Here is a 24,020-nt window from a genome sequence, read left to right on the forward strand (position 1 = left end):
ATTAAAAGATACCCTGTCAAAATAACAATTGCACCTCCCTGTCCGGAAGGAATGTGCATAGCTATGCAAGTTATGTTTGTATATTTCATACTCGTTAATAGTATGTACAGATTCAGATGAAATCTTCTGAAGTTCAGATGCATCCTCTGCAAATAATGCTGGGACGCCCATGCAAGTATCTTGCAGAGTTAAAATCGCCCTCAAATCGCCTGGCCTGTTATTTTCTTTATATTTGAATATTTAAATTTAGTTTAAAGTCACGTCAATGATATTTTTTGTAATAAAAATTTTTACCCTTTTTTAACTTTGGGGGGGATTTTTGGGGAAAATAACCGCTACCCTCCAGCCAGACCGGCATTTTTCATTAGGCTATCATGGAAAAGTCACCTGAAAAATTTTCAGGTTGTCTAAAATACCTACTCAAAAATGTCTCACAGCTCTTATACTATTAGATGAAGATGATAATTATTGTAAACATGCATTTAAACGATACATTTATGTTAAATTGCTAACGCATCTTACATACATTAACAAGATATTACGCAGAAGCTGAATGCTATAAATACATAAGGAACCCATATTAAGATGATACCTTCAAAATCTGATTTTATTCTTTTTAATCGAAGCTGACTTACAATGTTGAAGTACACAATGATTTTGCTGGTTTTAGTTTTTTTCGTGGATAGTAAGGTAAGTATTTTAGAAACAATAGAAGTACAAAAGCAATAGTCTGTATTTAATAGCGTAAGCGCTAAATTTCGGGCAATGCTTTTTAAATGCATTGATATTTTTCCAAATCCTGATAAATAGGTATAATATCTAAGTGTTTTTACAAAATTTAAATGCAGAATGAAAGATTACATTATTGCCGGGGCCAGAAAGTTACAGGGTTAAAAAAGAGAAAATTGGGTGTGATTTTTAAATTTAAATACAGTGGAACCTCGATAACTCGGATTAATCGGGACCGCGGCCAATCCGGGTTATCGAAAATCCGAGATAGCCGGAGAATATGGTAAAAATTAATAAAATACGGTATACTTACAGATAAACTCCGTTAGAATTGAAATAACATGAAATATATTTATAAATATGCACAGTACCTACTCATCAAAATTAATAAAATAAACACCAAACACAAATGAAAGCAAACGGAAGCGAACAATACAAGACACACAATACAGTCACAACGATGTAATGCTATTTAAGAACAGTGAAAACTAAAGATCATTGTTTATAAAAGAATTTTTTAAATGGTCTTTCCAAAACAATGCTAAGACAGTTTGAAATAAAAAGGAATATGTACTACAGACAGGTGCCTGTTGTTTCTGCGGCGTGTGCTATGAGTCATTTTTAATATCGTTGTTGTTTGTTTGGGTTTATATGACTGCGGACACTAAATCCATTCGCCAAAGTTTTAATATCGTATAGTCTAAATTACACACATACACATTATCTCTCAAATATTATATTGTAACATTTTTTTTATATAATAGAATTAGTTATTAATTAATTTACCCGTTGGAGTAAATTTTAAACCCACTAGTACTCATTACGGGTACGCCTATGGCCGTTTTCGTAAATAACTACCTCTGGCTAATTTTATTACCATAACGGTAGAAACTTAGCGGTACTAGCACATTTCGTTGTCGGTACGACAAACACAAATAAGTTATAGAGACCCTAATAAACTGTTATTGTTATCTGTTAGTATAAGAGGTTCCGTTAAGAAACCTCCCCAAAGTTTACTACCAAGATTCCGTTAGGTATTCCATTGTATTCAAAGAGGGAATGGGCATTACCAGGTTTCATGATCACTCTCCGTTTCGGTAATATTTCAATTAACTTTCCCTTTCGAAAACCCCCGTTAGGTTCGTTGCTTCCTCTTGCGGTCTGTTTGAAGCGCGACCCTATTTCAAATGATCTATTTTTTTTAACACTTTACAACTCAAACAACGTTACTTTACTTAAAAACGCAAATAGGTCGGTTCCTTTTGAGAAATGCAATTTTTTTGAGAGGGGATATACTCCCACTTTTTTTTTGAAAAAAGAGCATCGCAAAGACTGAAAAAAGAGACTTAGCGGCTGAATGGCTAGAAGTACAGACGTGTATCTCTAGAGTACCGTATATCTGATCTACCGTATATCTTATCTGAGTGATATTCACTCTCTTATCGTATCTGTAATTGGATCTAACATACGATTAGATTCAATTACCAAATAACTTCAGTGTTGCTTACTAAGTAAAGTAAATAATATAGAGTCAGTGCAGATTAAGAGGCTGAGCAACTATAAGTGTCTTAATAATCCTAGCTAAAACTACTTTCAAAAATAGAGCAATCTATGGGCTATCTACCTCAACATATCTTCATCTGTGGTTAAGGCTAACCTCCGATGAATCTCATCAGCGATTTCATCAATACAATCCTTTATTCATTAATACAACTTTTCATTGTCAAAACCAAGTACAAACATTCACTAATTCCTTAATAGCTGTGCGATTGGCTTTTTGTTTATAAAACCAAGTGCGGGCTGGTTTTTGATTTTTGAACAGTAAACGTTTGTTAACTTTGTATGCTTTGCATTCAATTTTATTATATCTTTGTACGTTATGTTTTCTATCAATCATTAAGGTTACCATATCCGTTATCTCGAGATAAGCCCTCAACCAGTAAAGAGAGATTTCTCATTATAGATGCTTGATTTGTTTTTTTTTAATTCATAACCAGGCTCTCTTTACTGTGTTTTTAATTGTGCATGTTTTTGTTATAATATGTTACTTGTATTTATTCCATCATAATTTTTGTTTATTTCTAACTGTACACCACAACACATTAATTGTTGGTGCAGTTTTGATGGGTGTATATACATTGTTTTCTCTTTATTTCTTGTGTTTTTTTTTGGACTCACCCTTCTGGTGAGCCATTTGTTTAATATATTGTTTTTTATTTATTTTACTGGTTTTATTTATCAACTCATAATAAATTCCCTGATAATAAATTACCGCTAAATATTTACTAATTAACTGTCTATATCTTTTCTTGTATTTGGTCTCAGAACCTCATTATCTTTTCTAACCTACCTGTTTTCGTTTCTAAGGTTTCTTAATTTTCCCCTTTCAACCCCAAAAAGTTAAGTGGCGCCCTGTATCTCTTCTCTTATCTTAGGTAAATTTACCTATCTATCTTTTTATCTGTTTCTCTCTCTTCTCTTATCTACCTTCTCTTGTCTTATCTTTACCTATTTCTTCTATTGGCTCCCTTCCACGTTCCAAAAGCTAGTTTCGAACCCACGACTCGCTCTCCACCTACCATCTGGCTGCCGTCGCAGTGTCTCCATTGGTGACCTTTCTAGCACCATCCAAAAAAAGGTTTCCGAGGTTAAAATATTACATACATTTTTGTTGTTGAAAGGTTTGTCTGATAATTAACTAATTAACTAATTAACTAAAGGTTTGTCTGATGGGAAATAAGCCAAAATTAAACTGAAAAATAATTTTATTAACGTTTCGCGACGCCCAAATCGGGACGTTGTCAAAATAGTCCTGTCTCCAGGGGGGGTACAACGGCCTCCTGTATTCAGATGGACTTACCTAAGTTTTTTTATGTATTTTGACCTGTAGAACACGAATTTTTTGGGTAACAGTTGATCCGGATGTCGATAAGATTGTTATAAACCAAGAAGTTGAGGAATCACATAACAGCGATTTCTCGCAAAACAAAACATTTTTTTGTATTTTTTGGGCCATTCTAACCAAAAAATGTTCCTACAAATTTTTTCGTAGGATGCATAGTTTTCGAGATAAACGCGGTTGAACTTTCAAAAAATCGAAAAATTGGAATTTTTGAACCCGAAAAACTTTTGATTAAAAAATAAAATAGCAATTCTGCTTACCGCATTTGAAAGTTCAAGTCAAATTTTATCGGTTTTAATTATTTGTATTGCTAAAAATGTATTATGTTATTGTTAAAACAAAGCTATAAACACCTAGTGCTTGAGTGATGTTTCAATGATTTCTCATTTAAAATCGAACGAGTACGTAGAGGAGGTAAAAGTGCAAGCGGGGCTATTTCTAAGTAGCATGCATTAAAACGCATGTATTAGGCACGGGAAACACTATGCGTTTACAGCTTTTTCTAACAATCAAAAAATAAATTTTTAGCAATGCAAATATTCAAAACAGATATTAGGTCTGGATCCCCCGTATGAAAAAAAAGTTGATTAATAGCAAGCTGAAAATTTGTTAATAGCTTAAGGGAGTCTAGTCGGATAAACTTTGATATATGGGAACACTGGAACAGGGGCAGTTTTAATTGTGGAACAGGTTAAAAATTTGGAACGGTCACACCACGAAAACGGCACATTTATTTTGTCCGACAGAACAGACTTAAACTCTCCGAACAGAGATTAAACTCTCATGCAAAAATCAGACTGCTATTTATCACCTGTCATAATTCCTGTCATTTGACATATTCTACATGTTCCACTCATTAAAACGCCCATTTGGTGATAAATAGCAGTCTGATTTTTGCATGAGAGTTTAATATCTGTTCGAAGAGTTTAAGTCTGTTCTGTCGGACAAAATACATGTGCCGTTTTCGTGGTCTGACCGTTCCAAATTTTTAACCTGTTCCTCAATTAAAACTTCCCCTGTTCCAGTGTTCCCATATATCAAAGTTTGTTCGACTAGACACCCTTAAGCTATTAACAAATTTTCAGCTTGCTATTAATCAACTTTTTTTTCATACGCGGGATCCAGACCTATATAATTTTACTTAAACTTTTAAAGGCGGTAAGCAGAATTGCTATTTTATTTTTTATTCAAACGTTATTCGGGTTAAAATATTGCAATTTTTCGATTTTTTGAAAGTTCAACCGCGTTTATCTCGAAAACTATGCATCCTACGAAAAAACTTGTAGAAACATTTTTTGGTTAGAATGACCCAAAAAATACAAAAAAATGTTTTGTTTTGCGAGAAATCGCTGTTATGTAATTCCTCAACTTCTTTGTTTATAACAATCTTATCGACATCCGGATCAACTGTTACCCAAAAAATTCGTGTTCTACGGGTCAAAATACATAAAAAAAACTTGGGTAAGTCCATCTGAATTAAGAAGGCCGTTGTACCCCCCTGGCGACAGGACTAAAATACAAAATATTGAAAATCAAAATGTTTATCTGATGAAAATCGGTCCGGGTTAGCCGGACTTCCGGGTTATCGGGGGCCGACTTATCGGGGTTCCACTGTATCTCATTCAAAAGAAACGTTTTTTTTATTCCAAGGGACATTCGGCCCTCGGTAATATGATAATGTATTGTTTCATTCTGCTTTTAAATTTTTTAAAAATACCTATAAGTTTACTCAGGATTCGAAAAAAATGAATGCATTTAAAAAATGTTAGCCCGAAATTTTGCGCCTACGCTCTAGTAAAATTTTGATTTTTGTTAACACATAAAGGGAAATTTGCGTCTTCATTAGAAAATAAATATTCAACTTTTTTTTGCATGATTGGATTCTGAAGAAAAACTATTGTTTTTAAGTTTGACGTAAAGAAGTCTAACGGAACCTAATATTTTAGGTACAGTTTTAGGCTCAAATATTTCTCTACAAGCTTTTTTTATTTACAAAATTGCATCAACCACTACGGGTTATTAGCATGGTACAATAATTACATAAATGATTAAAATGTTACATTAGATTTTGTGAAGGAGTCTTACATTTTTTAAAAAGTTTATAGTTCTATCGTTATTTAAACCGTTTAAGCACTCTTTGGATGTAGTCGGTAAACCAGCTTGATGCCGCTCTAGAGTGTACAAAGGGCAGTCCACTAGCACATGGTTCACTGTAGTTACACAATTACAACTGTAGCAAATGGGAATTTGTTCGTTACTTAGAAGGTAATCTTGTGTTAACTTCGTATGTCCTATACGTAACCTAGATATGCATACTTGGTCTCGTCGCTTGCATGGGAGATTGTATACAGCTACCTCTTCTTTAATGTTTTTCATAGATGTCTCTGAATTGCTCCATTGAAGTTGCCAATTCTCACTTATTTTGTTTTTAAAGTATTGCTTCAGGTCGCTATGAATGCATTAGTGACTAATGTTGATTGTGGATTATCTATTGCTTCCCTTGCCAACTGATTAGCTTTATCATTTGCAGTTATACCACAGTGTGACCGAACCCAAAGGAATTTAACAAATCGGTCGTTTTCTTGACATCTCATTAGTTCTGAGTTTATCAATAATAAGATGGGATTTTTTGCGTATAACTGTTTCATAGAGTTGAGGGCACTTAAAGAGTCGGTTATTATCAAAGAATTTTTTATATTTTTATTGTTTACAAATGTTATTGCTTGCAAAATAGAAAAAAGTTCTGCGGAAAATACGGTTGATCGTAGGGACAGTGAGAAGGAGAAGTCTTTTTGTAAAGTTATAAAAGAAGCCCCTACCCTACTGTCTCTCAATCATCCCGTTGGATTGCGGATTCTCTGGTGTCGTATAGTGGATTGAGATTTTATGGGAATCTACAAATTCTTGTATTACTCCATTTTTGAATTCCGTACCATTATCGGCTACTATCATTGTTGGAAGTCCATGATGGGATATAAAAATTAGTAGGGCGTTGAGTACATTGATTGCGTTTCCTCCATTTATTGGATAGGCTTGTCCATACTTCGAAAATGCGTCTATTATGGTTAGAAACTTCTGTCCATCAGCCTGGAATAAATCGATGTGAACTATTTCCAGTGGTTTAGTGGGAGTTGGTGTAACCATAAATTTTGGTTTGGGAGGAAGTCTGTCATATTTATTTTCTTGACATATATCGCAGAAGTTTATGATATATTCTATGTCATTCTTCATATTAGGCCAGTAATATTTTCTTCTTATTTGGCTTTCTGTTTCAGCTATTCCTCTATGGTTCGTTTTACCTTCATGATAGTTTTTTATAATTTCCTTTTGTTGTTCTTCTAGGTTAACATCTTCCAATAAAAGATTACATTTTACTAAGTCATATGCGCTGTTTTTAAAAGTTTTTCTGATAATTTCGCAAATTTCTGCAAAAATTTCTTCTTCTGCTTCAAATAAAATTGCATACTTCTTTTTCGGGTTGAGGTGTTCCTTAAAAATTTTTATGGTATCAGCTTTTAGCTGATCCTTCGATAGCTGGATATGATAACGTCTTTTATTCGGAAAGGTTTGTATAATTGCTGGAGGTCGTGGATTGTAGTTGACGATTTTGACTATAATTTGGTTATTGTAGAAGTTAAGTGGTTTTTCCGAAATAGGTATACCAAGAATTGGGTTTTCTACTGCTGTATGTATTGTTTCATTTCCGTCTTCATCCATATTTTGATCTTCGTTTTCAACAGTGTCTTCTTGGATGTTTTGATCTTCGTTTTCAACATTGTCTTTTGGGATGTTTTTTTGGATTAATTCTGTTGCTTTTTCTTCTATAATCTCGTCGATTATTCGATCTGCATCTGGATTATTAGTCGTTGACCATCCATCGTCTTCCATGTCTACTAAGTCGTCAAATACTTCCTTAATTTGTGAATCGATGTCCTTAGTTTCCTTTGTGTGAATTTCGATTCGAGACAGTGCGTCGGCATTGGTATTAGCTTTTCCTTTTTTGTAAATTACCTCGTAGTCAAATTCTTCTAATTTGAATCTCCAACGTACTAGTTTGGAGTTGGGTTCCTTTAGGGAAAATAGATATTGCAAGGGACGGTGGTCTGAAAGTATTTTAAATTTCCTTCCAAATAGGTAAGGTCGGAAATACTTAGTTGCCCGCACCATTGCTAGCATTTCCTTTTCTATTGTTGAGTATTTGGTCTCAGTTTCATTTAGTGTCCTGGAAGCGAAGGCAATTGGTTTATCACTGCCAACTGGTCCTTGGGAAAATACTGCTCCGATAGCAAAATTGCTGGCATCTGTTGTGAGGTTAAACGGTTTGGAAAAATCTGGATATTGCAATAAAGGCTCATTCATTAATAATTTCCTGCATGTTTCAAAGCATTCTACGAATTCGGGTGTATGTTCGATCTTTGCGTCCTTTTTCAAGCATCTTGTTAGAGGTTTTGTGATTTTTGCGAAGTCTCGAATAAACTTTCTGTAATATCCCAAGAGTCCAAGGAATCCTCTAATTTCTTTTGCTGTTTTCGGTATTGGACATTTTTCTATCGCTTCAATTTTCGCTGGATTCGGTTTTATTCCTTCTTGTGTGACTACGTGTCCCAGAAAATTAACTTGCTTTTTTTTAAAAATTCTCATTTGTCAACTTGGATTTTTAGTCGGGCTTCTCTTAATCGTTGGAATACTTTTGTGAGATTTACTATGTGTTCCTGTAGTGATGTTGAGTATACTATTACGTCATCCATATAGACGAGACATATTTCTCCTTGAAGTCCCTTCAATACGTTGTCCATCATACGTTGGAACGTGGACGGAGCGTTCTTAAGTCCAAATGGCATTCTTAAATATTCATAGTGTCCATTTTCCACATTAAATGCTGTTTTGGGAATGTCTTCTTCAGCCATCTCGATTTGATGAAATCCGCTCGCTAAGTCGAGGGTCGTAAAATATTGACATCTTCCCAATTTGTCCAAAATATCGCTAATGTGAGGAATTCTGTATCGGTCGTCAATTGTCTTCTCGTTGACCTTTCTATAATCTACCACTATCCTCCACTTTATTTTACCGGATGAATCTGGTTTCTTTGCCACAATCCAAATAGGCGAGGACCATGGCGATTGGCTTGGTCATATGATCCCTTGCTCTAACATTGAAGAGATTTGTTTCTTTACTTCTTCTTTGTGCACATACGGATACCGGTATGATTTCGTATATACAGGCTCTTCATCCTTGGTTCTGATGTGGTGTTTAACTTCGTTAGTAAAGCTGAGAGGAGTGTCTGGTTGATGAAATATATCGGAGAATTTTCGGGCATAGCTGACGAACTTGATCCTCTTCTTCTTCGTTAAGATGTTCGGTTTTAATTAATTCGTCGATATCTTGTCTGTAGTCTGGTCCGGAGGTTGTTTCCATGGAATATATATGGAAATCTTGAATGTCTATTTCCTGGCTTTCGAGTGGTTCCATAAGAGAAAGGTGAATGGGTTCTGACGTGAAGTTGGCGATTTCGGTCCAGGCGAGGTGGTTCTCGGCGTTAGTAAGGGCTTCTCGTACTACGACCCCTTGTACTTTTTGAGCTGGAATAATGATGGTTCCTTTTTCTTCTTTGACTGGAATTTTGACTTGGCTAATTGAATTTGGCTCCAAATGGATGGAATAAAATTGTGTTTTGTTTGTTTCATAATATTTGATAGGGATTGTAGAATCTTTTGTAACTAGAAGTGATTTAGGAAAGTTTAATTGGGCTTCGAAGAGTTTTAGATTATCGAGGCCAATAAGACCATCGAAAGTTTTGTGAAACTTGAAGAGATAAAATTTCATTTTGCTGTCAGAATTAAATTCTGAAAATGAAGGAATTTCAGCACAATATTTTTGGGAATAATTTTGAAAAATTGATGTGACGATGAAGGGTTCGTGTTTTATATAATTTGGAAAATATGAAGAAGCTATTTCTGGATTAAGAAATGACTTTGTGGATCCTGTATCGATTAAAAGTCGTAAAGAAGGCTCAGAAATTTCAATGTACGGTAGCTCCTTCTTGTCGGGAAATGAATGAAGTTCAATTACGTTTCGGCTGCTTCTGGTGGGTCCTCTCGAAAATTTACGTTTTCTTCGTATTCGGTTGGTTGATTTTCGTATGTATCTTGTAGAAAATTGTCGTATTCGGGTTCATAGTAATCATTGTAGTCAGCATTCTCTTCTTGCTCATCTCCGTGGCATTGTATATTGTAAAGTTCTTCTACGGTGAATTTTGGTTGTGCTCGGTAATTTGGTGTAAATTTTTGACGGCCTCCGGTTGTGGTTTCTGATATTCCACTCATAGGTGTTGGTCTAGGCTGCTTTGGCTGTCCGGGTTTGGGTGCCCATACATTTGACTGGTTCTGGGTCCTGAATGCTGGAGGGTTTGAATTTTGTCTAAATTGGTTGAAGTTTTGTTGTCGATGGGGTTGTTGAAACTGATTCTGTGGGTAGAATTGCCTGATTGGTTGCTGCCAGTGCGGAGGTGCAAAATTTTGCTGTTGATAAAATGGTTTTTGGACAGGTAAAGGCATTTGCTGTCTCTGAGGTCGGCGTTCTTGATAATTTTCGCTTCTTCCTGATGTTGAAGGTTGACTTATTTGATTTTTTTGAAGATATCTAACATTATTTTCTTCCTGTACGTATTGTATCGCCGTAGCTAAACTTCCTGGTCTCATTGCTCTGATAACAGAGCCCATTGGTTCTCGTAGGCCTGCTAAAAATGTTGTAAGAGCTTGTTGACGGAAAAATTCCTGTTTGCTTCTTTTAATGTCGGCATTTACAGTATGTAATTCTAAGTAATTGTTGATACAGCTTAAAAGTCCCATTATTTTTTCGTAAAAATGCATGATAGATTCTGTTGCTCCTTGTCTTAAATTTACTAAGTCTCTTCTAAGCGAATTTTCGTCTCTTTGGTCTCCAAAATTTTGAATTAATGCATTTTTTATTTCGTCAAAAGTTTCGCATCCATATACAGATATAACTTCTTTGGCTCTACCTGTTAATTTACTTATAATACCATGAAGCAAAAATTTATTTTGGATATTAGCTGCATTTAGTCTATCATAATAATGGTTTAGAAGTATTGTACAAACTTTAATAAATTCATGTAATTCATTTGGGTTTCCGTCGAAATTTGGAAGAATGCATAAATTTTTCACGTCAAATTGTGGAACTGCCATATTTAAAAAAAAAATTTCAATATATATAGTCAATAGTCAAATACGTATAGTAATTTCAAATATATCAATCTTAAACTGCTTATTATTTATCTATTAATCTCTAGTGTTTATTAATATATAGTATTTATTAAGCTATTCAAATTTTTCTTTAAATAAATTTCTAAATCTGGCTCTAATCTAAGGACTTAGAGGAGATATTTCTAAATTATTTTAATCTTTCTATTAATTTATTCAAATCTTTGTTTTTATCTTCTTAATCTAGCTCTGATTCAATCTAAGGACTCAGAGGAGTCTGATTTAATAATATCTCTTTCAAAATTAATCTTCTTAATTCTAAGTAATAATAAAAATCGCTTACAGGATAAAGACGATGCCGATGTGCATTCCTTTGCTCCTGAAGGCTCCTAAACTTCTATTTCTAACTGCTAATTCCCTTGGGTGAACTCTGCAACGGTTTCCCTGGGGCTGGTTCTTGGAACAGTGGACAAACACTTAAAAGTGACGAGGATCTGTAAAGACTCTTCCACTTCCGTACTGACTCTGCGCCAATTATGAATGTTCTTTGGAAAAACACTTTTTTAAAAAAGTAAACTTCACAATTAAAACTTTTATTTCGACAAACAAAGATTTTAGATACAACTCAATAATTTAAAATCAGACTTTACTTGAACATTTAAATTAGACTTTTATTTAGAGATTTTAATCAGACTGAAAAATATTGATTTTTACATGGTGTTTTATAATTTTATAATTGCTGATCTTGCTGTCCAATACGTCGCAATTAGGTCCAGAATGTTCAACGCTGCGACGCGGCGTAGCCTCGTGTTGATTCCACGTGGTAGAATATACTGGATGATAGCGGTCGTTGTACTATAACTTGCGCCATAATCTAGTTTAGAACGAATAAGATTTCTGTAGACAGTTATGAGTGTTTGGAAATCAGCTCCCCATTGTTTGTGAGATATGCTTTTCAATAATAGGCTAATTTGAGTTGTTTATCGAAGAGGAAAAATATTATCTTTCCATGTTAAACTATGGTCTAGTTTCATTCCTAAGAAGGTAGTTGATTCAACATAAGCAATAGGTAACGAATTTAAGGTGAGATTAGGTGGTAATATGATGTTTTTTGGATTGTTGCTAAAGAAAACTGCTTTTGTTTTTTTTTGGACAAAACTGTAGACCACATCATTCTCTCTGACCAATTTTCTAGTTGATTGATAGAGGCTTGTATATATCTGGTAAGTGTTAAAACATTTTTCCCTCGAGAAAATATGACAAGATCATCAGCATATAAGCGTACTTTGAATAGGGGTAAGAAGTTGTTTATCTGCTAGATACCACAGTAGCCTGATGCCTACTATTTCTCCAGAATTTTATATATAGAACATGTTAAGGAGATCGGTCGATAAGACTCAGGGTCTGATTTACTTTTTCCCTGCTTAATGACTGGAATAATAATTGACTGGTACCAACTATCTGGAAATAATTTCTTTGTCCAAATAAAATTGTAAATTTTTAGTAAGTATTGTTTACCTTCTTCTGGTAATGATTTTAAAAAGGCAATTGGAATGTTATCAGGTCCAGTATATTCAAATGGGAAATAAGCCACAATTTTACCTAAAAATGATTTTATTAACGTTTCGACGCCCAAGTCGGGTGTCGTTGTCAAAATACAAAATAATACTAAATAAACAAAAATGGTGTTGCTTAGTAAAAAATTCTTCTAATAATTTATTTAATCTGACTTATTTATATCGGCAATTCAGACACGTATTATACATTTTAAAGTAGACGACTTAAAAATGATATTGCCAATATTGATGAGTTGCGTTCCTGGGACGACTTTACTAAAAGATAATTCATTCGATTAAATGAAATCAATCCCAACTCAAGAATATCCGCCACAAAAAATCATAGCATGTGATCTGTCTTTAAAAAGACAACCAAATGCAACGGTGGCACTGAAATTCTCGCGTTAGAGATTCCATAGTAAATCACGAGGGAAAACCAGGAAAAACCTCGTGATACTATCCCGACATCGTAAGTATTTGGGTTTACATTTAGTTTATTCTCAAAAATAATACCAAATTCTGACTTGATATTTTAAATTTTAAATAATACTAAAATACTAAATATGTACTAACTCGATATGTTACTGATTTACTAGTTGTGGTATTTTCTTTCTATTGACTTCCTCCTTTAATATGGGTAACCACATCCTACTGCATTCTACCGAGGAATTTGCGACACAATTGGTTTCATTTAGCATAATTAGAGCCGCTTCTTTGATTTTTCTCTTTTTACTATCTGCTTCTTTCAGGACTATACTTGAATCTCTCCACTGAACTCTATGTTCATTATCCCATGCGTGTTGACATATTTGAGATCTATCAAATTCTCTATTTTTTATATAGGACTGATGTTCATTTACTCTAACGTCTAATGGTCTTGACGTTTCACCTATATAAAATTGTTCGCCTTCACAAGGTATTTTATAAATACAATTCTTTGTTCTTTCTTGTTCACTGTTAGGTTTAGTTTTAGATAGAATAGATCTCAATGTGTTTGTTGTTTTGAATGCTGTTGATATGTTGAATCTATTTCCTATTTTTTTAAGTTTCTCGGATAGTCCTTTTATATATGGTATTGATATTTTCCTCGTATTATTTCTTGTGAATGTTGTAGGATCCCGTTCTAAGTTGTTCTGTTCCATTCGATCCAATCTTGATAATTCCTTATTTATAAACGATATGGGATAATCATTTTTTAATAAAACAGATGATAACAATTGTTTTTCTTCTAAAAATGAATTTTCGTTAGAACAAGTAATTTTGGCTCTATCATATAAATATTTATTGATTCCCTTTTTAACGTTGATGTTATGATTTGATTTGTAATTGAGATATCTGTTGGTGTGTGTTGGTTTTCTATACACTTGAGTCTCATATCCAGTATCCTTCTTTGAGGCCAAAACATCGAGGAAAGGTAGGGTGTTATTGTATTCCTTTTCCATTGTAAACTTTATTGTCTCTTCTTGATCGTTTATAATATTCAGGAACGTATCCAACAATTCCGATCTATGAGGCCATATGGAAAACACATCATCTACATATCTCCACCATACTGTGGGTTTTAAATTTTGTTTAGAAATGATATTAGTTTCGAAATCCTCCATAAATATATTAGCCAATAATGGAGATAAAGAAGAGCCCATTGCGAGACCAAAATTTTGTTTATAGAATTCATTATTTAGTTGAAAATAGGTATTATTAGTACATAATGTCAATAACTCCATTATAGCTGATACATTTAGTCTTGTCCTAGTTGTTAATGTATTATCATTTCCTAATTTCGTTTTGATTATGTTTAAAGTTTTATCTAATGGCACATTTGTAAATAAACTGTTTATGTCAAAACTTACTAAAATATTATTTGGATTAAATTCAATATTTGATAATTTTTTTAAAAAATGTTCTGTATTTTTTATAAATGTGTCATTATTATTTGCAAATGGTTTTATAATATTTAATAAAAATTTTGATAGTTCACTACAAGGAGAATTGATGGTACTACAAATAGGTCTAAGTGGAATATTTGCTTTGTGAATTTTCGGTACTCCATAAAAATGTGGTGTCTTACTGTAATGAGGTGTCATTAATTTTCTTTGATACTGCGTTAGGTCATTTTTAAATTTGAATAAAGTTCTATAAATTTTGTTTTCCAGTGTCTTCGTTGGATCCTTCGTTAATTTGGTATAAGGTCCATTTGTAATTAGATCTGTAATTTTGTCCTCATATTGTACTTTATCCATTATTACAGTTGCATTTCCTTTATCCGCTGGTAGGATTATTATGGAGTCTTCATTTTTTAAAGTTTTTAAAGATTTCATTTCCTCCTTGCTGATGTTCTGTTCAATTTTATTAGATTTTTCCAATTCAAGTTTGCATAGTACCCTATATTGTTCTTTTTCATGAGTTGGTAAACACTGGGATATTTTTTCCACTTCGCTAATTATATCTTATTTTGGAATAGATGGATGAGTGACAGCATAGTTTAAACCTTTTGACAATACCAAATTTTCCGTTGCATTTAAATGTCTATTTGATAGATTGACAACTGTCGCTAATATGTCATTATTTCTATTTAGGTTATCAAAAGTAAGTATACTATTTTGTTCTAAAAGAATATTAAATGTATTTAAATGTATATTTCTTTGTTTCTGATATGAATTTTGATAAATTATGTGTAAACTAAAAATAATTCGATCAAAATCAGAATTCGATATCATTCCGTAAAGCAAATCTTCAATACTTACGATGTCTTGTTCAATAAAAAATAAATTTGATCTATGAAATTGTAACCTTTCCCGGATCATTGACACACTGGCTCTATGTAAAATATTTTGGAGTCTTCTGCTTGAGTATGCTGGCTGTAACCTCAACTGTAATAATGGATAAAGTACAATATGAGGACAAAATTACAGATCTAATTACAAATGGACCTTATACCAAATTAACGAAGGATCCAACGAAGACACTGAAAAACAAAATCTATAGAACTTTATTCAAATTTAAAAATGACCTAACGTACTATCAAAGAAAATTAATGACACCTCATTACAGTAAGACACCACATTTTTATGGAGTACCGAAAATTCACAAAGCAAATATTCCACTTAGACCTATTTGTAGTATCATCAATTCTCCTTGTAGTGAACTATAAAAATTTTTATTAAATATTATAAAACCATTTGCAAATAATAATGACACATTTATAAAAAATACACATTTTTTAAACAAATTATCATATATTGAATTTAATCCAAATAATATTTTAGTAAGTTTTGACATAAACAGTTTATTTACAGATGTACCATTAGATAAAACTTTAAACATAATCAAAACGAAATTAGAAAATGATAATACATTAACAACTAGGATAAGACTAAATGTATCAGCTATAATGGAGTTGTTGACATTATGTACTAATAATACCTATTTTCAACTAAATAATGAATTCTATAAACAAAATTTTGGTCTCGCAATGGGCTCTTCTTTATCTCCATTATTGGCTAATATATTTATGGAGGATTTCGAAACTAATATCATTTCTAAACAAAATTTAAAACCCACAGTATGGTGGAGATATGTAGATGATGTGTTTTCCATATGGCCTCATAGATCGGAATTGTTGGATACGTTCCTGAATATTATAAACGATCAAGAAGAGACAATAAAGTTTACAATGGAAAAGGAATACAATAACACCCTACCTTTCCTCGATGTTTTGGTCTCAAAGAAGGATACTGGATATGAGACTCAAGTGTATAGAAAACCAACACACACCAACAGATATCTCAATTACAAATCAAATCATAACATCAACGTTAAAAAGGGAACCATTAAATCCTTATATGATAGAGCCAAAATTACTTGTTCTAACGAAAGTTCATTTTTAGAAGAAAAACCATTGTTAACATCTGTTTTATTGAAAAATGATTTTCCCATATCGTTTATAAATAAGGAATTATCAAGATTGGATCGAATGGAACAGAACAACTTAGAACGGGATCCTACAACATTCACAAGAAATAATACGAGTAAAATATCAATACCATATATAAAAGGACTATCCGAGAAACTTAAAACAATAGGAAATAGATTCAACATATCAACAACATTCAAAACAACAAACACATTGGGATCTATTCTATCTAAAACTAAACCTAACAGTGAACAAGAAAGAACAAAGAATTGTATTTATAAAATACCTTGTGAATGCGAACAATTTTATATAGGTGAAACGTCAAGACCATTAGACTTTATAGTAAATGAACATCAGTCCTATATAAAAAATAGAGAATTTGATAGATCTCAAATATGTCAACACGCATGGGATAATGAACATAGAGTTCAGTGGAGAGATTCAAGTATAGTCCTGAAAGAAGCAGATAGTAAAAAGAGAAAAATCAAAGAAGCGGCTCTAATTATGCTAAATGAAACCAATTGTGTCGCAAATTCCTCGGTAGAATGCAGTAGGATGTGGTTACCCATATTAAAGGAGGAAGTCAATAGAAAGAAAATACCACAATTAGTAAATCAGTAACATATCGAGTTAGTACATATTTAGTATTTTAATATTGTTTAAAATTTAAAATATCAAGTCAGAATTTGGTATTATTTTTGAGAGTAAACTAAATGTAAACCCAAATACTTACGATGTCGGGATAGTATCACGAGGTTTTTCCTGGTTTTCCCTCGGGATTTACTATGGAATCTCTAACGCGAGAATTTCAGTGCCACCGTTGCATTTGGTTGTCTTTTTAAAGACAGATCACATGCTATGATTTTTTGTGGCGGATATTCTTGAGTTGGGATTGATTTCATGTAATCGAATGAACTATCTTTTAGTAAAGTCGTCCCAGGAACGCAACTCATCAATATTGGCAATATCATTTTAAAGTTGTCTACTTTAAAATGTATAATACGTGTCTGAATTGCCGATATAAATGAGTCAGATTAAATAAATTATTAGAAGAATTTTTTACTAAGCAACACCATTTTTGTTTATTTAGTATTATTTTTTATTTTGACAACGACACCCGACTTGGGCGTCGAAACGTTAATAAAATCATTTTTAGGTAAAATTGTGGCTTATTTCCCATTTGAATATACTTGATTATAAAAATGCCACAAGAAAATAGCTTCAGAACAACATTATCAGGTCCAGGACTGGTATCTTTTGTACAGTTTAATGAATATAGTAACTCATCCATTGAGAGTTTGACATTAGTAGGAGAATTTGTATGATCCTCTTAATCTATGTAAGTGTTCTCTAAATTTTGTTTGTGTATTATGGACTTTGTAGAGAGACTGTCATTACTGGAGTGTCTTTGATATCTTTCAACTAGTAGAGAAATTATTTGTTCTTTCGTCGAGCAAGTAAGATTGTTATATTCTAAATAATGGATTGTATTGGAGGATTTTTTACCATTCATTTTATTAATCATTTTCCAAACTTAGGAGATAGAAGTAGATGAATTTAAGGACGAGACATATGTTTTCCACGCTTCTCGCCTACTTTTCTTCAATATATATCTACAGTAGGCTCTCCTTTGCTTAAATTTGGGTTGGTTTTGGAGTGTAGGAAATTTTTTAAAGTTGTAAAAAGAACTTTTTGATTTTCTAATATTGCTACTTTACATTCTTGATTCCACCAAGGGACTGGAGGGTGTTTTATTGGAAAATTTATAAAACCTACGGATAATGCTGCCGCTGTTTTTATAAGCTGAACAAAACTGGAAACTATATGATTAATATTTGCATGGTCATCGCTGGGAGGATTTAGCTCAGATACGGATCGAGATATTAAAGAAAAATATAAAGACCAGTCGGCATGCTTTAAATTCCATTTATTAGACGGGATAGAAGAGGGAGTTACATTATTATTTGTTATTAATATTGGGAAGTGATCACTTCCATGTAGAAGGGGTGTTACTTGCCAAGAGAGTCCAGGTTGTAAAACAGGGTCACATAGACTTAAATATCAATTGATGAACCGCCACCAGTAGAGACAATAAATCTTGTAATACTACCGTCATTAAATAAGTTGACATTAAGGTTAGTTATAATTTGTTCGATTTTACGCACTAGACTATCTGATTTACTTGATCCCCATAGAGCATGATGTGCATTAAGGTCGCCTAAAATAGTTCGTGGTTGAGGAATTTGATTAAAAAGGTCTGATAATTCGCGAGCTGAAGAATCAATACCGGGAAGAATGTATATATTGCAGATGTTTATTATTTGAGGTCCTTTCAGAGTTATTGCTATATCCTCTAATTGTGTATTTAAATCTATTATTTCAGTATCATATTGGCTACGTACATAAACAGCTGTCCCTCCACTAGCCTGGTTTGCATTATGTCTATTTTTAATATATGGTGTATAGTTTTTTAGTTTGTAAAATTTCTGTTGTTTAAAGTGTGTCTCTTGTAGACAAAATGATGGACGGTGTGAATTTGGACATTAGTAATTTAAATTCTTCATGAAGCTTTTTTTTTCATCAGTCTGTTTTTGTGATAATGTTTCGATTAGAGTTTTAAACCATATTTTCTTGGTATGCAAAATTAACGAGAGATATATAAATCAATTATATTACAATTTACAACAAACACAAGTTCATTTTCCAATTAGTATAGAATATCTACTAAGTTGTCATAAAATGGAAATATTTAAATTACTCATAAACTACTTGAAAGAAACAAATATAATCATTTAAGTGATTTATGAAATATAATCATTTAAGTAATATAACAAAACTAATAAATTGAGGTAAAAATAAAATAAAAATCTGTGGCTAACGGACTCGCATCCAAGCCATTTTTTCACACACACACACATGAAGCTTTTTTAACCCTCCGTTAGTCGCTAGGATAAACGGAGCATCAAAAGTCGCTACGGTGTCAGAGACCGACAATTTAAAAAAAATAGTTATTGCTATAAAATTCATACAAATATTTTATATTCTATATAGGAGTGACTGAAAAATATTTTTGAAAATATTTTATTGAAAAACAACAGATATAAAATGAAAAACCCTAGTATAACAATGTACATATTTTTATTTGTAATATAAAAATATTCGCTAGGAACCATTTCCCATAATTCCAACAAAGGTTTTTGTTCGGCTTCAAAGGACATCTATAAATAAGATTTGACCAAAACTTACCGATAAAACGCAATAATAAGATACTAAATCTTTACTTGAACTGCAAGTTATGCCAATAAAGTAATAACCACACCGTTAGTCGCTACGGAGTCTTGCACCGAAAATAGCTACAAAAATCTTACAACTGTACCCAAGTAGGTAAGAATGTATACTAACACGAGGTTACTTGATACGACGAGGTACAGAAAGTGGCGATAGAAAAAACCAGTTATTTTGTAAAACCCGAATGAATAATTCTGTCGTCGGTGTGTGACAACGATAGCGACTAACGGAGGGTTAAGAGATCTATTAACCCTTCGATATCTTCCGTGTATATTTTAGCAATACTAAGCGGATCTGAAGTTCCGTGAGCGTTTTCAAATAAATCTATTAGCTCTTCTTGACTTAAACTGCTACTGTTCGACTTATCTTGGAAAAATTAACTATACAGGGGTAGTGATATCTTCAGCTACGTTATGATGGGCTTGGATATCTGTTTTTGTTCTTTGTGTTTTGTAATGGGTTCTTTAAAAGGATTTCCACACTCTGGTTCAGGAGAAGCTGTTATATCAGAAGCATTTCTTTTAGGTGTTTGCCCTTCTGTTTGAGTTTCTGTTATAGTTTCATTTGTTTTAACTGGTTCCGTCACCATCTTTTGGGAGTTATCGAAAGATGTTGAGTTTTGTGGTGCGAGTGAAGTGATGGTTTCAGTAGAGTTTTGTGGTGCGGGTGAAGTGATTGTTTCAATAGAGTTTTGTGGTGCGAGTGAAGTGATTGTTTCAGTAAAGTTTTGTGGTGCGGGTGAAGTGATTGTTTCAATAGGTTGTGGATTACTGATATGTTTAATAAATACGGGAGAATTTACTGTTGGTTGAGTTTTATCTTGTTGTGAACTAACAGATTGATCACATTGTGATTGGGAAATGTTTATTGTATGGTCATCGGCGGATTTATTATTAGAATTTGGGCATCGAAATTCTAAATGATCAGTTTGTTTACAAATAAAACAAGTTTGTTTTTCTAGTGAGAAAAATATTCGGTAGTTCGATTGATAGTGGTTAATTATTATGGAATCGGGAGTATTTTCAAGATTCTTAGGGACTATATAAGTAAAACGTCGAAAACTAACGATATGCCTAAATCTAGGATTTGAGGTTCCGGTCCGTCAAGAATCTACTGGTGTTATTTGATAGATTCCTATCTTCTTGAGTTCATTTTCTATTACTTTATGTGGTATAGAAGGAGATACATTAGAAATGATTAGTTTTTTCATTTGGAGTAATTAGCTTTCTAGCTTGGATGCGATGTTGATTTACTATTATTATCCCATTGTCTGTTTTCAAAAATGTTTTAACAATATTTTCTGAAGTGAAGTAGATGCATATACGATCATTAACAATTCGGGATATTGCAAGTCTATTTCTGGGATCAACTGAGTTGGCTACAGCATTCAGATGATCCTCGATTTCTGAATTTTGAACTGAATTTACTACAACTGCTTGTTTTTTGGAAGGAAATAAGTTAGTGGTAGGTTTATTTCAAACTGTTGAATATAACTTTGGTAAAGTAGTCTCATTTTTGGGAATTTCTTGTTGAGGCAAAGCATTTGATGATGAAGCTTCGTTCCTATTGATCTACGGAACCTGAGTACGGTCCTTGCACCAACACGAAATCATTGGTAATAACTCGATTTAATTAAATAAATTAAATAACTTACAGTATATTTCCAAGTATCGACAATTTTTGTCGATAATTTACAATTTTTCACTTTAAGTATTCAACGTTTATAAACAAACCGCAAAAACTAGGTGTTATTAAAGTAATTACGTGTGGCTTCGTTGAACGCTCGAAGTCAAATAACTTCTCTACAAGTTTCCGATTAGTAATTTGGGTTTATTTAATTTTGAAAAATTGTTTTTCAATCAATAATATTTTCGTTTATTACTGGGAGCTTTTTCATAAACAATAAGTATGGTGCAAATTAAAGGAATACATTCGTTATTTCGTAAGCCGGCGACTTTAAGAAAAAATCCCGTAGCAGTGTTAAAAATCTTACTAGTGACGTCATCCATCTGGGTATGATGACGTAATCGATGATTTTTTTAATGATAATAGGGATCGTGTTCTAGCTCATTTGCAAGCTTATTCAATTCTCTATTAATTGATATAGAATCAATATAATAATTGTTCATATAGGGTGTTTAAATTTTTTTTTTAATTAAATTTATTGACACAAAAAGAAGAATGTATTTAGTTTATTTAATTCAAAATACATTTTACTGCTGTCAAAAAACAAAAAAATGTTTATTATACAAATAAACATTGCTTTTCGCTTAAATTCAATTTTCAAACTGCAGGCGGGTGGTAGTCTACTACAGTGTACTACAAATGAACATTACGACAACCAAGTTCATGATTATATCTAAATAACATACAGTAGGAAGGCTAGCTATAGAAGGAAAACAAAGCTGAGTAAATGAAAATAATGACCAAGAGAGAAATAAGGAAGGTAGATTAGTTGGAAGCATTTGAGAAGTGGTGCTATAGAAGGATTTTGAAATAACCATGGATCCAACGATTTTCAAATACAGAAATGTTACGAAGGCGATAAAAGATTGCGAGGTAACATCAAAAGAAGAAAGTTGGAGTATTACGGCGATATTAGCAGAGGAGAGAAATATGAGGTGTCAAGGCTCATAATGTAAGGTAAAATTAAGGTTAAATGATCCATAGGAAAACAAAGAATTCCCTGGCTAAGAAACCTAAGGGAGTGACACAGTTGTAGCTCAGTAGATCTTTTCAAAGCAGCTGCCAATAAGGTACGGATAGTTGTGCTGATAGCCAACCTCCGATAGGAGAAGGAACTACAAGAAGAAGAAGACTTTCCGTCCGTATACATAACTCCTTCGTTATTAGTACAGATAAAATGTAAAATAAGGTGTCGAATGAAAGCATCAAACCCAAAGATGGCATTAAAGGTGAGAAACTTGACCACGGACTTCTGGTTCGGCAAATGCAATCGAAAGTACTATTTTCCTCCTCCTCCTTAGTGTCTTCTCTATTGAGGTTGGAGATCAATATGGCAAATTTCTCCCTGTTCTGGGCTTGATGAATTAAGTCATTCTCTGTTTTGTGGGTCCAATCTCTGATGTTTTGGAGCAATGACTTTTCTTTCTTCCTATACCCCTTTTACCTTTGATTTTTCCTTCTAATATTACCTGGAGCTGCGCAAATTCCCTATGGCGCATTATGTGTCCTAGAAGATAATATGACGTCTTTGTAATTTTAATTGTATTGACCAGATAAGGACTTGTGTTCAATGTTTCTATTTTTACCAGATGAGTGACTATTTTAAAATTGGCGAAATAACACACTTCCGGTTATAGTTCTTGAAAACCTAGGACCTACGAAGTCGAGTTTTTTGTTTTAAATATTATTCGTTTCATTTTTCGGTATCTTAATCGCAAATAACGTAAAATGCTTCTTCGAGTTTCATATATCAATATTACTTCTTTTAGGTAGCTCCGGACCGATTCCTTCTTCCAGGAACTACAGAACCAATCCTTAACTGCGGAAAGCAACTAGGCCTTAAATTTGAAGATCTCCTTGACAACTTGGAGCAAAATGCTGGGGGACTTCCATATAAAGAATTTGATCTATGTTGTTGGAGATCATTAGGTATGATAACAGCTGATAATCAAGTCAATCAAGAAGTAGCTCCGAAAATAATAGCACTATTCTTCCCTGAAAACCCTGAACAACTTGAGAAGGACTGCTTTAAGAGTATTCGTGATCCTTTGAATGATATTTGGGATATGAGTGTTTGTATTATTCGAATTGTAGCCCAGTGGTAGTACTCGTATTTATGTTTTTTATAAACTATAAGTATTTAAAAAAAATACTAATGAATTTAATTTAATTTAATTTCGTAATAAGTAATAAACTTCTTAACAAATTTAAATATTTTATTTCTTTATAACTCTCAAGTTATTGTAATCACTAGAATACAACTTCCCGGTTTACTCTTGCTTCATAGATCTACAAAAAGCATTCGACCGTGTAGAGCTGAATGACGCAATTCACCCGTTATATAAACGAAAAATACCGTCACATATTAGACATATAATATATGGAGCTAACATGTCACATAATATACAGGGTGAGGCAGATAACTGGCCTATTAGAAATATATCAAGAACTAAAGGCAACGGGATCATGAAAATTGGAATAAAGTGGTTTTGAAGGATGATGTATTAAATAAAAATATTTTCATCTTTTTGCAACTTCCGGTTATATCGTAAGTTGCATATAACTTCGTTTCTTTTTAAAGGGAGACTCTGTATATTTTTACATTTTTGGATTCTCCTCAATATCTTCTTTCTTAAAATATGAGGTTTTGTAATATTATACAGGGTATTTTAAGAGATATTTACGTTTTTTTAATGTCATAGCAACATTCACACCCTCTAGAATGGCAA

The 24,020-nt window shown here is 32.9% G+C and overlaps 1 protein-coding gene across 1 annotated transcript; it reads left to right on the forward strand.

Annotated features, from left to right (window-relative positions):
- The first annotated feature begins 597 nt into the window (after positions 1–597).
- Positions 598–23,434, forward strand: LOC114332632 (uncharacterized). The gene is made up of 2 exons (XM_028282455.2): positions 598–690; positions 23,061–23,434. The coding sequence occupies exons 1-2, from the start codon at positions 637–639 to the stop codon at positions 23,394–23,396; spliced, it is 390 nt and encodes a 129-aa protein (XP_028138256.1). The 5' UTR covers positions 598–636; the 3' UTR covers positions 23,397–23,434.
- The last annotated feature ends 586 nt before the right edge of the window (positions 23,435–24,020 follow it).

This window comes from Diabrotica virgifera, chromosome 7 (genome assembly GCF_917563875.1).
Source record: "Diabrotica virgifera virgifera chromosome 7, PGI_DIABVI_V3a".
NCBI classification, from domain to species: domain Eukaryota; kingdom Metazoa; phylum Arthropoda; class Insecta; order Coleoptera; family Chrysomelidae; genus Diabrotica; species Diabrotica virgifera.

Bases quoted from the DNA above. Each gene is read 5' to 3' on its own strand.
- LOC114332632 (XM_028282455.2), top strand. From the start codon at position 637: ATGTTGAAGTACACAATGATTTTGCTGGTTTTAGTTTTTTTCGTGGAT. The intron at 691-23,060 runs GTAAGTATTTTA...TACTTCTTTTAG, and splicing joins TTTTTTTCGTGGATAGTAAG to GTAGCTCCGGACCGATTCCT.